Source organism: Bolinopsis microptera, chromosome 8 (genome assembly GCF_026151205.1).
Source record: "Bolinopsis microptera isolate Bmic1 chromosome 8, MBARI_Bmic_1.0, whole genome shotgun sequence".
Taxonomy (NCBI): Eukaryota; Metazoa; Ctenophora; class Tentaculata; order Lobata; family Bolinopsidae; genus Bolinopsis; species Bolinopsis microptera.
The window spans coordinates 5,136,945-5,156,473 of NC_087079.1; the positions used below are offsets into that span (position 1 = coordinate 5,136,945).

The 19,529-nt window shown below is 37.5% G+C and overlaps 1 protein-coding gene across 2 annotated transcripts in view; it reads right to left on the reverse strand.

Moving 5' to 3' along the window:
• Positions 1 to 15,798: 15,798 nt before the first annotated feature.
• The window catches only part of LOC134820065 (uncharacterized), a 29,825-nt gene continuing 26,094 nt past the window's right edge, over positions 15,799 to 19,529 (reverse strand). For both annotated transcript variants that reach the window (XM_063830290.1, XM_063830289.1), the window contains 2 exons: positions 16,997 to 17,110; positions 15,799 to 16,328 (listed from right to left, as the gene is read on the reverse strand). In XM_063830290.1, coding sequence (XP_063686360.1) covers positions 16,051 to 16,328; positions 16,997 to 17,110 — 392 coding nt within the window. In that variant the 3' untranslated portion in view covers positions 15,799 to 16,050. The remainder of the gene's footprint in view (positions 16,329 to 16,996; positions 17,111 to 19,529) is intronic.

Sequence of the window (19,529 nt, forward strand, 5' to 3'; positions counted from 1 at the left end):
GTTTTACACTATGTTTGACTATAACACTAGATATTCTATTATTCCAATAACATAATATCATCATAGTCTCGAGTAACGAGACTTGGGTAATATGGGGAGAGAAGTTTCCATCTCACTCTCTCCTCTCTAACCAGACAACTAAGCTTTACTCCCTCTTCAACAGACCTTGATACACTAATATATTCTTGATTTTGTAACTGAGGATGAGCGAGCAGAACAATGGAATGATGGAATGATGAGTATTCAACTCATTAACTAAATTCTTTTCTAAATCGTGAAGAGAACTACAAACCAGACAAGAATCACTAGAAAGTTGAACCTGTACCAAAGCCCTGTTTTTTACTGCTTAGTTCAAAAACTCAGGTCCATCAATAAACTGTACTCGTTACTAAGGAGTTACCTTGACAACTGTCGCGTGATAGAACATACTTTGTAATTGAAAGGTAGTTGAAAAATGCGAGCTATGTAACGACGTATTGACGAAAGAGGTGTCAGGATGAAAAAAGCCTGAAATCACTACTTTGATGTTGCTTTCATTGTTATTGTAACTGGTTGAAGTGAGCGGATAATATATAAGCCAATAACGTTTTCTGGTCCATTGTTAATGCTCCTTCCATGATGTAAATGTTGTGAATGAATCAAGACATATTGTGTTTACTCATTATAAAGGGGTAAGTCATACGAAGTAAAATAAAAGTAAAAATGTATCTTAATCTGCGTAGTATAGATTATAGAATCGTCCAAACAATAACACGATTAACAAAATAGAACCAGTGTTATGATCATTAGCAGCTGATCGTGTGATTAGAACATGGTCTTATCTGAAGAGGATATTAAATGGTTCTATAATCTATAAAGAACTAACATTCCATACATCTCTCCGGACATATTGAATACAGAGCTACTATCCCTCTGTAAAACTACGTCATAGTTCTGATAGCTTTCTACAGAACAAGATAATGTATCTTGATTGTCCAGAACTGAGACAATTTGTAACTTCTTTGTAAATAAATAAAATTTTTTATCGAGGCATGTATCATGATCAAATGCAGATTTAATACTCTGTAGATTTAAAACTTTGTAGATTTAATACTCTGGAAGTCCTCTATGCCATCTCTTGTGGCCATTTATATTTGCTAAGTATTATACAGCATTATAAATTTAAAGTGCTCTTAATTCATTATATTTTGAAGGTGATGGAAGATAGCACGGCTTTTAAATTATTAACATAAATAAGTTAAAAGTGAACTAATTATGTAAATAGCCAATAAATTTGAATATATATAACGAGTTAGTGAATTATAAGGACAGTAATTTGACTATTGACTGCCAACCCGCCAAAACGAACATAACCTCGCTCCCCAGAGAAGAGTTAAACTTTAAAGTAGAGGTGCTAGCACGTGACTAGCACGTGACTTTTAAGAGTAACTTTATTGGTCAGAACCTGAGTTTTATCTCTATCTCTTCAGGCTCTTTAGCTGGGGTGTACAATGGTCAATGAACATTGAACCTGGCTAATTGATCTAATATGATATATAATGAGGATGTCTTATTATATCAATTTGTTGGCCAATAAGGAGGTTGCACTTTGTTGAAATATAGTGGTTCGGCACCGGCAAGGTTAAGGGGTTACACACAAAAAACAATATTTCATTATCATATTACAGTTCACATAATAGTATCATCACCTTCATAGTAATATTATAAAGTTCACATAATTATATATGTAATAAAACAATATCACATTCCTTTTATAGTAGCTAGACAACAAGTTTCTCAGAAAGATTAGGAGGAGAAAGAGGAGGAGTTACCACTTAACTAACATTCTCGTAGTCTTGTAGTAGCTATGAAGCCTGCAGCCATGAAGCTACTGAGACAGAAGTGGTGCAAACCCGGAGGGTTGGTAACCTGGGAATGGTTACTAACTACTAACTACTAACTGGTTGGTAACCTAACGACACTATCGTAACATGGCCCGTGGGGCTACTCAAGTTGCGGGGTTGTTTACTTACACTACATTTGAGGGGTTTAGAGGGGATAGAGGGAGAAAGAGAGAGAGAGTTAGAGAGGGAGTTAAAGGGTGGTTAGAGGAGTTAGAGAGGGAGTTAAAGGGGGGTTAGAGGGAGAAAGATAGGGGGTTGGAGGGAGAAAGAGGGGGTTAGAGAGGGAGTTAAAGCCTTTAACTTAAAGGGGGTTAGAGGGAGAAAGAGAGGGGGTTAGAGGGAGAAAGAGAGGGAGTTAGAGAGGGAGTTAAAGGGGGTTGGAGGGAGAAAAAGAGGGGGTTAGAGAGGGAGTTAAAAGGGGGTTAGAGGGAGAAAGAGAGGGAGTTAGAGAGGGAGTTAAAGGGGGTTGGAGGGAGAAAAGGAGGGGGTTAGAGAGGGAGTTAAAAGGGGGTTAGAGGGAGAAAGAGAGGGAGTTAGAGAGGGAGTTAAAGGGGGTTGGAGGGAGAAAGAGAGGGAGTTAAAGGGGGGTTAGAGAGGGGGTTAGAGAGCGATGTTTAGAAACATCGCACCTCAAATTTGGTGAATCCACACACTACTACACACTGCATATTTTGTTTCTTAATTATATAACATGTAAGTTGGAGGTCCTGAACTTCTGCATGTATAATGACTAATACACAATCTTGAGAATTTAATAACGTTCTGGAACTTATTTTGATGGTTCTTTAGAAGCAGTGTAGTCTGATGCACGGATATATAAAATGAGAAGGCAAACAGCGCATCTTATATTCATTTCCTCAGACATGTATTGTCGACTCAACGGTAATTTTGAAGCTTCAGTTTTTAGTAAGAACTGAGAGGTACGTCATGACCTGTTTGTTTCATTTCAACTTCCGATTCCTTACAGAGTTACAGCTTTACAGTGCAGACAGACTAAACTCGGGGGTATCGCAGTAGAACATATCGCATTTCAAATATGATGAGGAGTAGTGTCTGCAGTTAGCTACATTATACTTTATCTACAGTAAACTACATCAATTCTGTAGTAGCTATACCATATCATACCAATACTGTTAGTCTTGTCACTGATGATATAATCATGGTTTTGCATGATTGAAACATTTGTTTGACTCAACCGGTCGTTTCTATTTGTATCTAGCTTTCGGTTTGCCGATCGAGCACTGTCAGCAGACGACAGTATCACAGTTTACCAGGGTCACGTACAAGAAACTCACATTTGCATCTAGATTCCAGCACCATATCTACACAGTGGCTCCCCTGCATTTAATATAGCTTTGTAACGTGTAAAAACCAGATAAACTCCGACTCTTTTACACGACCTTAGCAGTACCCAGGACTGTCAAGTAGACATGTTTATTCAACAGGGGGAGGCGATTACGGGGGTGAGTTACAAAAGAATATGTTAACCAGTACTAAGGAGGAGAAAAGAGGAGAGAGAAAAGTGACACGTGCCGTTTAAACATCTCAATTAAAGAGACATTTTGAGAGAGAGAGAGAGAGGTAGGGGGCGAGTGTTGAAAGTTGTAAAATATATAATACATTATACCCCCTTCAAGATCACACAGTTCTTTATAATATACACAGCTACAGCTCCTCAGTACTTATCTCGGAGATTGGCAGCGAGAGGTCAGAGGTGTATTATCATAAAGTATTATAAAGTATGATGTCATATATAATAATACGGTCATAATATTTAACGATATTATAGTTGTATAATATTTGTGAAGGCGCCTAATTGACATCTATCTTAGACAGTATTGTAATCACTCCGAGTGCTAATAGCACTTGTAACAGAATCTTGACTCAAAACGAGACCCCCTAACTCCGAGTGCTAATAGCGCTTGTAACAGAATCTTGACTCAAAACGAGACCCCCTAACTCCGAGTGCTAATAGCACTTGTAACAGAATCTTGACTCAAAACGAGACCCCCTAACTCCGAGTGCTAATAGCGCTTGTAACAGAATCTTGACTCAAAACGAGACCCCCTAACTCTGAGTGCTAATAGCGCTTGTAACAGAATCTTGACTCAAAACGAGACCCCCTAACTCCGAGTGCTAATAGCGCTTGTAACACAATCTTGACTCAAAACGAGACCCCCTAACTCCGAGTGCTAATAGCGCTTGTAACAGAATCTTGACTCAAAACGAGACCCCCTAACTCTGAGTGCTAATAGCGCTTGTAACAGAATCTTGACTCAAAACGAGACCCCCTAACTCCGAGTGCTAATAGCGCTTGTAACAGAATCTTGACTCAAAACGAGACCCCCTAACTCTGTGTGCTAATAGCGCTTGTAACAGAATCTTGACTCAAAACGAGACCCCCTAACTCCGAGTGCTAATAGCGCTTGTAACACAATCTTGACTCAAAACGAGACCCCCAACTCCGAGTGCTAATAGCGCTTGTAACACAATCTTGACTCAAAACGAGACCCGTGACCTCTAACTTGAAATCCTATCCATTGTAATATGATTTATTTTCAGAGCTAATAATATGTTTTTTGGAGTGTTGGTTGTTCGTAGAGCTCAACTTAGATTCTCCAAATTTACCAACAGCTATTATATCAGAATATGGTAAAAACTTCCATTTACACTGTCTATAAGTGTCCCCCACCAAAAAGTCTCACTAGGAAAGAAACCTTTTCCCAGATCTAAAACAAGTCTGACTACACTAAAAACATCATGATGATCTAACCCTCCCGAACCTGAACTTCACAAGTATCTCCCCCTACCAAAACACCAAATCAGGTCTTCTTCTTCAAGCCTTCTAACTTTAGCACCTCGCTCACTCAAACCCCGTGCGAGCCGAGAGAGCACATGAGTTTACTAATCCTACATTCCCTGGGGAGTAGAGGTAATTACAACGTTAATTCCAGTAGTAGATAATTAACTGTTATACTGTAAACACAGCTGCTGTTTGGTGTGGTGTCACGGGGTTACGTTACAATAACAGGGAGGGGGAGGGGGCCGGGGGGGGGGGGGGGGGGGGGGGGGGTTTATTGTATGAAAACTGTAGATATTATTGACTCAAACTCAAATTTAAAAAAACTGGTGTTTGTAATACATTACGTCATGACATCTAAATTACCATTGTGCTGCAAGTATTGAACTATATTCCTGTTTCGGTATTTAAAGCAGTTCTACAGCAGCTGAATATGATTGGAGGTTGAAAACGTGACGTTATTCTTAGCCTGCTATTGGAGGTTGAAAACGTGATCTAATTCTAAGCCTGCTATTGGAGATTCAGACACTTAAATTATACTGTTCTATAAATTATCAACCTCGGCCTCAGTAGGTTGATAACGAAAATATTGTCATGACATCTAAATTACCATTGTGCTGCAAGTATTGAACTATAAGTACACCGCCCCATTCAACCTTTATCATACCAGTAATTAATTGTTAGATAATAGCATAATTATGTTTCGTTTTAACAATTTAACTTGTTTGATAGCTTTAAACCTCCCGACAAGTAGGCCTTGTAAGACACATTACTCACTTCGTTAGGTTATTACATGTGTGTGATGTGTAAAGAAAGGTTTTGTTGTATCATTTATAACAAGATGACAGAATGTGAGACAGTGAGGGAAATAGAGAGGGAGAGGGAGAGAGAGAGAGAGAGAGAGAGAGAGAGAGAGAGAGAGAGAGAGAGAGAGAGAGAGAGAGAGAGAGAGAAGAGAGAAGAGAGAGAGAGAGAGAGAGAGAGAGAGAGAGAGAGAGAGAGAGAGAGAGAGAGAGAGAGAGAGAGAGAGAGAGAGAGAGAGAGAGAGAGAGAGGGGGGGGGGCTACTATTGAGGGTGCCCATTATATAAAAGTAAGAATGGTGTCCAAACAAGCAAGAGACTGAATATAGTACACTGTTGTGTAATAAAGGGGGTTATAATATGTCACGTTATGCTGACTTTCGGTTTACAATGGTTACATACAAACGGGCTAACAGAATAGAAATTTATTTGAGTGTGTTTGTGTGTGGGGGAGAAATGGCAGGAGGGGGTGCCGGGGTGGGTGCTGTAAAGCTGTAAGTGATAAAATTGAACTAAGATAACGAATGTAATGCTATCTTTATGGTTTCCTGGAAATCATATCCCCAATTCCCAGGACAGAGCTCAAGTGTGAAGCTAAATTGGAAGACATATCTTAAATACCATGCCATTTCCCTATTTATGCAATGTACATTATATACATTCCAGATCATGACCAGGACTCCAGACCGGTCTTTAGTCCCATGTTAACCATGCTCATGGTAAATTAGTACACTTCCAGTTTCCACATGACCTAGTGTTGATATCACACCATTGAACAACCACCATCCAACCCTTTACATCTACTTCTCTCTAATACTCTAATATATTCCTAATACTCTAATTATATTCCTAATACTCTAATATATTCCTAATACTCTAATGTATTCCTTATACTCTAATATATTCCTAATACTCTAATATATTCCTAATACTCTAATATATTCCTAATACTCTAATATATTCCTAATACTCTAATTATATTCCTAATACTCTAATATATTCCTAATACTCTAATATATTCCTAATACTCTAATATATTCCTAATACTCTAATATATTCCTTATACTCTAATATATTCCTAATACTCTAATATATTCCTAATACTCTAATATATTCCTAATACTCTAATATATTCCTAATACTCTAATATATTCCTAATACTCTAATATATTCCTAATACTCTAATATATTCCTAATACTCTAATATTATATTTCTAATACTCTAATATATTCATAATATTCCTAATATATTCCTAATACTCTAATATATTCCTAATTTAGACCCACCACTTAGTAACAAAAGTACCAACTGCGTTTTGGAAGAAAATATGACCCACCACCCCAACGTCACGTACGGTACTAAGTGTATGATCCCCCCCCCCCCCCCCCCCCCCCCCCCCCCCCGTTTATGAGGAAGTTATATTATGTTCTATCCGAAAGATTACACAAACTGACCATATACATATTTACAAACTAACCACGTACAGGCTTTGACAATAGCATATTAGAAGAGACCTGCAGCACAATATTACAACTTTTGAGAGTCAGAGGGGCAAGAAAGAACTTTGTGGGAGTCTAGACTTTGTGGGAGTCTAGACTTAAATTTAGAGCCACAGGGCCGGTTGTAATTTTCAAGTGGTTCAGTCAATATTTTAGAAATGGAACATGTACTACATTTTTGACGGTTTCATTTTATAAAGGGTCATTGTGATATATTATGTGTACATATTGTTTGAATACTTTAAAAAAACTTTTGAGAGCCATATAAAATTTTAGATACGTAACAAATTTACAAATAAGCGCAAAATATAGCAGATTGCTCCTTCATGAATTAATCTATAGATGTGAGATGTTTGAAACCGTACTAATGTATCGTGAACACGAAAATGTGCAAGTTTGAAAATGTGCAAGTTTTGTGAAATGTTGAGAATAACACTGCAATATAACAATGCTACTGAGGCATAAGTAGTTAGTGTATCCTAATAAAACAAGGATATACAGTAATGAAATAAAGATACAAAAAGGACATACATGTTTACATGATATAATAATCACGTGAAATCTGAAAATGTGTAAGATTACTTACTCACGATACGGGCATATCCGTATCAAAGAACTGCAGCTTAGCTACATTTAATGATTATACAACTACAGTTACATTACATAAATTTCTGGCAGTGATAATGAGTCTATATATTATGATATGATATTGGAAAACCTTTCACACATTCTCACATTTCTATAGCAAAATTATAGTAACCATATGCATAGAGATCGAGCACTATAACATGGGTTAAACAAAGATAATAAACGTGAGCTCACTGATACAAAAGTTCTGATAACAGTAAGACTGACATCGTAATGAATTACAAACTGACGTTAATCTTATTTACATACTACAAGATTATTAACATACTTATTATTTATGTGAATATAATGCAGAGTAAAGTATTTACGTAAAGTATTTACGTTTAGTAGAGTGATCCTGCCTACAGCGTTAACTAAATATAGTCTCCCAGAATCTCAACATGAGGGGACGCTTTATTTGTACGACAAACCAGTTCCAGCTGCTCTACTCTTATGTGAGCAAGTTTTAGTGATGTGCTTGTATGTTATACACAAGTATATATATTATGACAATATGATACTGGTATATACACACACATCTTACACTATTTAGGAGGAAATCGTGTGTCACCCCTCTGTAACACAGAACAGGTCAGTTTGATTTATTTTTATTGTGGTCTGATCATATCTGATGGTTACTAATCCCTCTGAACTCAAATTCCGGATAGTAAACTTTAGAAATGTCTAGAGAACTACGTGAAAGAAAGATATTTCTCAATTTTTTCACATCTTATATTAATTCCAATGTTTTCTTGGGTAAATTTCTATTGATCCCGTTTGATGGAAAGGAATTATTTGTCGCATCAAACGGGATCAATAGAAATTTACACATGAAATCATTTCAACTATGCGACTCATAAATAATATTCCAATCCGGATTTTACAATAATTCCAATTAAATGCAATAAATCCAGTACCCTCTTCAATGAGAACTTCAGCACTATTGAGTGATGCTCTTATCTATTTAAATTATTAACTAACGTCTAGACAGACATAGTGATTGATAAACTCTTAAATTATAAACTCTTAAACGCTTAAATGATCATCTAAGTTTAAAAGATCTAAGAGATGATCAAAGTGAATCAAGGGCTATGAGAGTAGAAGGTTAAGCAATTATATAACGTTACTTCTTACTAGTAATGATATGTTATATTATATATTATATATGATAAGAAGATGAGTTGTAAAATCTAACCTATATTAAGATCAGTTCCTAGCTTGCCAGGCTAGACTCACATGAAATATGGAAATTATCAAATTCAGGAATTATTAAATTTTCGTAGATTATACTGAGAAGTTATTTTGAGGTAAAGTGAGGTTATTTTGAGGTAAAGTGTGATTATAATACCGGGGGAATGTAAGGCAAGTCCTTGTCTACTGTCCAATACGTCTATTGGACAGTGATGGGACCATATATTATAGATTGTTCGCATCACCAATGGGACCAATCTATGTATGAATTTGAATCAATCATAATGATAAAAAGATCTTTAACGCTAATTAATTCATTATGATAGATAAGTGTAGTGACCGTCCAATTGACATCAATTAACTTTCAATCTTAACTCATTCATCTAACGATAATCCCACATCATTGATAGTCATTGCCAGCCATTCATTCCCGCTGTAAATAATGGGTTCCCGTAATTTCAATTATATTCCAGGAAGCCTCACTAATTAATCGAAATAGAAAGGTCGAGATTAGTATAATCCTGATTTGATTCTGAGGTAATTAAAAAATACCGGACTCACCATGTAATAATGGTAACCATGGTAACCAAGGTGCGATAACCGTATCCAAATTCCAAGTAAAACATATAAGATTGAGCATGTTGTAACTTAAAAGTAATTACAAAAGTATGTATACGGAATTAAACAACAAAAACAAATAAATAAGTGAACAATATGACTGAAGATAGTCACCATAGCAACACCTTTTCAGTTTCCTTCTTAAGTGGTAACTCCATAAATCTCTTATCTCCAAACTTCGCAATTTTCTTGATTATGGCAAAGAATTCATACAGGCAATGATTGCAAACTTTCAAAACAACTTCAACGGTTTATTTCAACTTGAATGGAATTGTGTCTCGACCATTTCAAAATCTACAAAACCAACATTTCATGACGATAATCATGCCGGGATTTAAGGTAGAAAAAAGCGAAGTTCTCGAAACAGAAGCTACCAAAGAGGACACAATTTACCGTTTCCAAATAATGGGTAACACCACTATCATCATGATGGTCTGAATGAGAGCAACTCAAGACACTAATTGGACCGAGACGGTGCACAGCTTTTATCTAAAAGAGGGGTTACTAAGTTACTAAATTAGTAACTAAGTAACTTAGCCAGCATCGAACTATCCAGTACCATAAGTTAGTCTCAGTCAGAATATTCAGAATAAAGATAAGTGCACTAAGGGTAGAGGGTAGACAATCCATTTCATAGCCAGAATGACCATATTTGGTCATTTTACCTATGTAGCTAGACCATGTGTGAGAAGATTATGTTGTGAGAACTAATACCGACAAAGACCATTTGCATTATATATGGTATGACACGAACATACCATATTTGGTATGACACGAACATACCATATTTGGTATGAGACAAACATACTATATTTGGTATGACACGAACATACCATATTTGGTATGAGACAAACATACTATATTTGGTATGACACGAACATACCATATTTGGTATGACACGAACATACCATATTTGGTATGAGACGAACATACCATATTTGGTATGAGACGAACATACCATATTTGGAATGCCTACCTTCTACAGCGGCACTTAACACTAAAAGACTAGGTGCTTTCTATTGAAACAAGAAATCCCTTCATAACCCTATATTTGGGTCTCTAGATAACACTATATGTTAATCTTTATTATGGCAAATCTTTGGATCCCATAATATAAGCATAATCCTTGCGGTCCTAATAGAACAGCTTTTCCCGTCCTATTCTGAATAAATCGTAAAAAAATTGAGTATGATCCAACACACTCTAAAACATTTTCTTGAACATCAACTAATTAAACAACTAAAAGTTTATTAATAACAAAACCGTTTCACTCCGCAATCAATCGAACTCAGAGAAGAAAACTAGTTTTACACCCTCCAGCACCTCTTAATAACTCATCGTCGTTTTAACGTAGCCATGGAAACCATTCAGCCATGAACGTTTTAAAATATTAAATAATATATATTATCGCTTGAACACCAGATTTGATCACAATTCATGCACAACAACATTTCATGGTCGGTTGAATTAATTAATTAATTATAATCGATTATAATTAATTAATCATATCATTCAATATGACATCACGTGACTCTCATCATTATATCCTAAAATAAGATCTAATTCTAAACTAAAGTGTAGTGAAACCAAAAAAGAGTTCAGCAGGGCAAATTCATCGAGATAAAACAAATTAAAGGATTTAAGCTTAATAATAATCCCTGAACACCAGTCTCATAACCAGGTTAGTGACGTCATCACACCACGTGACGTCATCACACTACTTGATGTTGTATCACACTCTAGCTTTTATGGTATTAAGTTCTAATTTACAACACAAATTTCACCTTAAACTTTCAACGGTTAAAATGTTATTATTTTTTTCGCAATATTCTCACATGATGTATTTCAAGTCGCACTGGTTTTTCTGATTTTATGTTCTAATTAGACACAATTACAGCTGCCCCGGCTGAAAAATAGATCAATTTTTAGAGCATGATCCACATTTACTGATTATAATTGCTTCGCAATTTATTGATCGGTGAGAAAATTTATTGACAGACTAGTGAACGGATTAAACTGATAATTAGTGCAGCGAGATGCTAATTGTTCCCTTATAGGGTAACATGTGGTTACTATTCCTTCACTGATGACACTTATGTAACTCTCTCCAATCCCAAAATAGGAATACTTCAGATATAATCATCACCATCCGCTGTGTCCAATTCTAACTGTGATCGGTGCAGTTACATAAAGATGCAAACCAGAGAGAAATCACTTCAAACCAAATGGGAAGATTTGTCACAGTCGCAGCTACTGCAGTCACTGTTAGTCTTCACTGTTAGTCTTCACTGTTAGTATTCACAGTCACAGTCACAGTCACAGTCACAGTCACAGTCACAGTCACAGTCACAGTCACAGTCACAGTCACAGTCACAGTCACAGTCACAGTCACAGTCACAGTCATAGTCAGTAAAATGTAGACCCTACTCCCCCCTCCCCCTGAATTACAAGTTAACTGTATAGGATGTGGTCAGTTACTATCTACACTAGACTGTACACATGAAACAGCCCTGTTACTGAGACGATCAGCCCCCCTGTACACAACAGCACATTACATACTTTTACCATGAATAAATGAATAAAAGTCCGTTATTCCCGTGTTAGAGGAATGATAGCTCGGTGTTCCACTACAATACTAAGTCACATGACACGGTAAATGAGTTGATAATATTTGATAAACACAGGGGGACACGTAACGGTCGAGGGATATTAACTGTAAACAGAACACGTGACTAGAACAGCTGGACACGTGACTTGCAGTTTGGCAGATTTCTGGTAAGTGCCAGTCAGTTTATGGCGTACAAGGCTGGAATTGGAGGAGGTTGAATAGGAATGCCGTTATTGCAAGATAGTATGTATGATGCCAAATATTTTAGGAGATGTTAACTGAACCAGAAGACTCTTGTATCTTTTAGGAGATATTAAATGAACCAGACGACTCTTGTAACTTGTTTCATCCTCCATCTTCCTGTCCTGTTCATGGTTGTGGTGTGTTACAACACGTACCATGATAGTTACAGTATCCAATATGACAGTGTTCTGGGTAAAGTACCACACTTGACGAACACTGTATTTGACAGAAGAGTTCTAACCCCGGAAACAAAACCACCCAGCAACTTTGTAACATTCACCTGAAAACAAAGCTGAACCAGGATATTACAAGATCTAACGATTTATCCCCCCACAAAGCGACTCCAACGTGACTAAATCCCAGCCTTCTGATTGGTCCGTTACTTCACCACGTGACTAAATCCCAGCCTTCTGATTGGTCCATTACCTTGTAACTGATCTGTGATTGGTTGAGAGCTGAGTGGAGAGAAGGTGTAGTGCACCCTTAGGAAATTTAGTGTGGTTCACTGAGCTGGGTCTCACATAGCAACAGTGTGTAGAGTTCCTTTCAATGCTAGGTCTGATAAAGCCTCTAAATTTGTAATCCTAACAGGGCAGCAGCAAGTTTTAACTTTTCTAACTTGTACTTATGCTTCGGACAGAGAGAAGACATAAAAGTTTGGTTATTATTAGCGTGCTGTATTTTTTGAAGTTGCAAAAGTTTGTTGAGAACTTGCAAAATATTAGCTTTAAGTGTGATTCAACCTCGCTCAAAGACGAATTCTAAGCAAGAAAATTAGTCGTCTAAAGCCGGAAATTTATCCGCAATTCTTTTGTTATAAATATAATAATTATTGTGATAACTGCCTAGATAAAAGATTGTTAATTTCTCGAAATGTTATAAAAAATACCAAAGAGATCGGAGTGCCAATAATTATCCAACACTATCATCATTCATCATTATACTGTAAAAATAGTAACTCTAAAAAATATAAAGTTGTAGCAAGCTATGTAGCATACTACCTAGCAGGCTATGTAGCAGACTATCTAGCAGACTATTTAGCAGGCTATCTAGCAGGCTATGTAGCAAGCTATCTAGCAAGCTATCTAGCAAGCTATCTAGCAGGCTATGTAGCAGGCTATGTAGCAGGCTATGTAGCAATCTATCTAGCAAACTATTTAGCAGGCTATCTAGCAGGCTATGTAGCAAGCTATCTAGCAGGCTATGTAGCAAACTATCTAGCAAGCTATCTAGCAGGCTATGTAGCAAGCTATCTAGCAGGCTATGTAGCAAGCTATCTAGCAGGCTATGTAGCAAGCTATCTAGCAGGCTATGTAGCAAGCTATGTAGCAAGCTATGTAGCAAACTATCTAGCAAGCTATCTAGCATGCTATGTAGCAAGCTATCTAGCAAGCTATGTAGCAAGCTATCTAGCAGGCTATGTAGCAAGCTATCTAGCAAACTATCTAGCAAGCTATCTAGCAGGCTATGAAGCAGGCTATGTAGCAGGCTATGTAGCAAGCTATCTAGCAGGCTATGTAGCAAGCTATCTAGCAGGCTATGTAGCAAGCTATCTAGCAGGCTATGTAGCAAGCTATCTAGCAGGCTATCTAGCATGCTATGTAGCAAGGTATATAGCAGGCTATCTAGCAGGCTATCTAGCATGCTATGTAGCAAGGTATATAGCAGGCTATGTAGCAGGCTATGTAGCAAGCTATCTAGCAAGCTATGTAGCAAGCTATCTAGCAGGCTATGTAGCAAGCTATCTAGCAGGCTATGTAGCAAGCTATCTAGCAGGCTATGTAGCAGGCTATGTAGCAAGCTATCTAGCAGGCTATGTAGCAGACTAACTATCAAGCTATATTTCTATATAGTAGGCTATCTAGTAGGCTATGTAGCAGGCTATGTAGCAAGCTATCTAGCAAGCTATCTAGCAGGCTATGAAGCAGGCTATCTAGCAGGCTATGTAGCAAGCTATCTAGCAGGCTATGAAGCAGGCTATCTAGCAAGCTATCTAGCAAGCTATGTAGCAGGCTATGGCCGAACAAGTGGTAAACATCTTTTTTTTATTAACGAGCTTCATAACGCATATATTATAATCATCATTATAGTAGAACTATCATATCATTTTCAAATACAAAACAATCATTGAGATGGCCTAGATTAAAAACGAACTTAGTAGTATTGCTAGATAAATGAGATATATTAATTAATTAATTAATTGGCATTAATTAATTAACTAACTGATAACAACACAACTTTAATGATAATTTTCTCAATTTTCGTATCAAATGTTAGGGATATAATGATATCTCACTATTACAAGCAGAACACAGTCAATTTAACGAAGAAGCACGAGGTACTAAGGAAAAGAAGAGCCATGAATTGAAAAAAAATAACAAGTCTACTAAATGAAACTAAATCAAAAAGACACACCGAAAGGTACTGCATGCAGCTTAGCAACTAGATACTGCAGCAACTACTGCTTAGCAACTAAGTACTGCAGCTTAGCAACTATTGGGAGCTAGATTCAAATACCATATTAATCGCCACACAAATTATTGAAGGTACATCATACGATACAATCAAATACGTTTCAAATAAACAAGCAACGAGATGCAAACAAATATAATATAGCCTAAGAGTCTGAAGCAATGGCTGCAAGCCCACCATGCTCTCCTAACTCTGCAGTTAGGCCACAGTAAGGGACTAGGTCACAATAAGGGACTAGATAATCAGGCTGCTCTGAAGAAACAATCCTTTTTCCTCTTAACAGAGCGGGGATGGGCGCAGATGCAAACAATGCGAGATATCATTCCACCCAACAGTGTCTTGCTCTGTTAAGGCCAGAGGGGGGGGTAAAATTGGTTTTTCCAGTTTTCACATATTTGATCAGAGCTGCTGGAGACAAACAAGAAGAAAAAAACCGGACCGAAATCTGACCTTGCGTTTTTAAGATATCGCGCGCCAAATATTGAGGTTTACATGTAATTACATGTAAAACTTAAACTTAAACTGTAAAAAGTTAAAAGTCCCTTAGTTGAGAATACTGGCCACACCCAGAAGCTGAAACTTGGCACAGTTGTTCCTTGGGCTGTCACCCACAATTCTATTGTACAAAATTTTGATATTTGCCTCTGTTCTCGAAATATGAGGTTAACTTTACCCCAAATTCGACAATTTTTCGAAAAGTGTCGAATTTGGGGTAAAGTTAACCTCATATTTCGAGAACAGAGGCAAATATCAAAATTTTGTACAATAGAATTGTGGGTGACAGCCCAAGGAACAGCTGTGCCAAGTTTCAGCTTCTGGGTGTGGCCAGTATTCTCAAATAAGGGACTTTTAACTTTTTACAGTTTAAGTTTAAGTTTTACACGTAATTACATGTAAACCTCAATATTTGGCGCGCGATATCTTAAAAACGCAAACTCAGATTTCGGTCCGGTTTTTTTCTTTTTGTTCGTCTCCAGCAGCTCTGATCAAATATGTGAAAACTGGAAAAACCAATTTTACCCCCCCCTCTGGCCTTAATGGTGCGCGTCACGCACGTGCGTCGTGCACACGCACGTGCGTCGTGCACACGCATGTTGTGCACTCGCATGTTGTGCATTTGTGCACTAGATGATGAACAAATCTATCTCACTCTAAAAACCATTCTCGTTCAATTTAGAGAGATGTTGACAAGTCTTTCATTAACTAAATTGCAGATCCAGCAGATCAGTGGCGGACCTTGTTGAACTGCGCGCAAAACATGAAGAAATAGCAGTTTGTCGCAACACGCGAGCAAGCACCCCGTCCATTAAGAGTTCAGTATGTAGACGAGAGTTAATAACAATAAGGCTAATATGCGGCTGCTGCGCGCCGTGTTAGACTTATTGTCCGCAGCTGCCGAAGAATCTAAAACTTGTACGACCTTCGCGTCGTCTTCAAGCGCGCTGGTGTAGTTGTGATTGGCGTAGTTATCTTGCGGGACGTCTGTCTTCGACGAGTGGTCCTCTTCCGGGTCCTCGATTGGCGGGTCCTGCCCTCCAGGGTCTGGCACACTGCTAGCACCGTTCTCTGAGATATCAGACGTGCCTATAAGGAGTAAGGGTTACTAAGATATCAGACGTGTCTATAAGGAGTAAGGGGTACTAAGATATCAGACGTGCCTATAAGGAGTAAGGGGTACTAAGATATCAGACGTGCCTATAAGGAGTAAGGGTTACTAAGATATCAGATGTGCCTGTAAGGAGTCGGAATGAAGAATGCGAGGAGGATGGGGAATGTGAGGAAATGAAAAATGCACGGTACTTAGTGCCTTAGTGATTTTTGTGAATGCTGAATATGGTAAAGTTAAATGGATTTGTGTGGGACATACTAACATACTATACATTATATTATATTATTTACGGAAATTAGTAATTTTATGGAGAAAATGGTAACTGAATTAGCTGATGAATTTGTGGTGAACAATATCCACGGAGCCAATCATAATGATGTCTTGAAACCACGTGCACGGTCGATGAATGAAAAGTGAATGAGAAGTGCTGTTAGCTTAATTACGACTTTTCGAATTAATGATTTGAGCCCGTGAATGTACTAAGATACTTTAAATTAAAATTCCATCATTTGCGTTCAATGGATAAACAGCTTACCAGAGCATCACTGTAGGTAAAACAATATAAATTTCCATAAAACATCAGGGTATTAAAATGTTTTATACTTTAAGCTAGTGACTACAACTAATAGTGACTACAACTAACTTTTTGAGAGAGAATTAACGACGTGCAACTCTATCTTCATGGAATGGTGTCTGCAGTTACCTCCCGCGGTGTTTGCAATCCTCTCCCCATCAGTGCCTTTTCTGGAGGCCGTCGCTGAAATTAACAGTTCGTCAATCATTGTTATTTGTTAGTTTATTGCGTTGTAAATATTGCATCTGAGATAACTACAAATTAACACTTTTTCTGTATTTTAATTTGCTGATCTATGAATGTAATATTAATCTTATCTGACACCATGAAAGATAACAATCATATTTTTGACATTGGTCCAAACAAAATATTGATCTTTTATTCTTTTAATCGTTTAACCAATGAATATAAATCCGTGAAATGAGTAAATAAATGTTTTGAGTGGTAATGAGGTACTCCTAGTCCACCACACGATTCATTTGTCTGCACTGCTCACGTTCCTCCTGAACATGAATGGTACAACGCCCACGTGGGTGGTAAATTGTGCACGTGGGTGGTTAATTGTGCACGTGGGTGGTAAATTGTGCACGTGGGTGGTAAATTGTGCACGTGGGTGGTACATGACTGTGAAACTGCACGGAACTGATAGTAACTCCAATTCATTGAACACTGATAAGCAGCAACATGTAAGACTTGCTAAAGATTACTCTGTCTCAGTAAGGCATGCAAGTGTTGCAAGTGCTGAGCTGCACAACACGTTATACAAGTTCCCAACTGGGAGTACACTAAATGTGCTATTGTTTTATTTTAACTTATTACATGATCTGAATATTGCGTGTAACACAAGTGTGCACAATTTCTCTGAGATCGTGTGAATAATTCTCATTGACTGGCATTTCAATCTAGACCGCGACAAATCATTTTATCATTAAAGTAAAATTATATGTTATAATTCATGTTGTATGTTATACATAATTATTTAAATTGCGTAATAAATTGTCATTTGTCAAATAACAGCCGTTATTAACATCACTCCATCCATCGTCATGAATAAAATATAATTACAGTGAGCATTCATCATTAGTAAGCATATAAAGTTATTATGCAAGGTCCGTAAGTTACTGTAAATCACATTTCCGATCATAGGCCAAAATATTAAAATATAGCAGTCTCATAATATGTAACCAGCATCACTATCTACCAGTAGTGTACACTAGGTAGGGGAGCCATTAGGACGGGAAATTGGGGTGAAGTTTCAATAACCGGGGTGGTGGTGTACAATAGAAGATACGGTGCAGTGCAGTGATTAGCCTGATTAGTGCGCGGGATCGTGCAGAACCAACAAATTGGGTACTTATCGGGGGTTATTGTTTATAACTAGGACAGAGAGCGGGGAGCAGTAAGAGCAGTTGTTTGAGAGGTTTATCATTTAATATGGATGTCGTAGAATTGGAGGATGCAAGACTCGCTCTGTCTTGGTTTGAGAATACCAGACCAGCAATTGCGAAGTCATTATTATAAGAGAGGTAGAACCTTGTCTATTTGGGTAAAACCAGGGTGATAAATCAGTATTCGGGTGATACTATGTAGTACTGCCACAGTTACAATCCCCTCTTACAAATCACCCTAAATTTGGACACTACCTACCCAACACCAGTAACTACATAATCAGGATACTGACACAGTGGGGCCACGTGCGTCACACTATATACCCCCTACATTTAGTGATAAAGTTTAACTAAATTAAGAAGTACACGGTGATAGTATAATTGAGGGGGAGACCTCCGAGTTAGGGGTCTGAGTTAGGGGTCTGAAGTTTGTTGTAAATATTGTGATCAGACCTTTAATTTGTAATCTAGTGCTGATTATATAGATTAATCTCCTCCAGGGCAGGGCCACCTTGCCCACTGGGCATTACGAGCATCTGGTTAAATTCCAGAGATGGCCAAGTGAGTACAGAGGATGAAACTGTTGTACATAGTTGAGTGTGCAGACAACTAGGTCACCAGGTTAAGGTTTTTCTACCCATGCTCTGGTAAATCTGTTCCTGCCTTAATTAAATTACAGAATGCTGTACTTAGCGACGGCATAACTGCATTTAGCATCTAAATTCGTATTAACTTTTCCCCCATATACCAGATTTAGTTAAAGTTAAGAGTTAACGTTTCGCAGTGTCACAACCTGGAAGGTCCATCTCACAGTTAATACTGTCTCGCAACTTTTTGCAAGATTGGAACGCCAATACAAGCGATCTGGTATGATGGTAAAATCGAACAAAAGCCGGTTGAGATCATTATGAAGGTCATGTTGCAAAGTGCAGTTGTGCAAGAATGTTGGAGATATTTGCGAGCTTTTCAGGGAGGCGTGTCGTTGACGACAGAATATCTTTAGTTTTAATATTTAAATATTATATAATTAGAGTCAGAATAACTTTAATACAATGTAATATAATGTAATATAATGTAGCCAGAGTCAGAATAACATGAATCCAATATAATTATTAGGGTTGTAATAAGTTTAATATAATTAAATAGTATAATATAATATGGATGAGGCTAGCTTTGATTAATTAACCCACTACATGCACAGAATAACAGAGTTA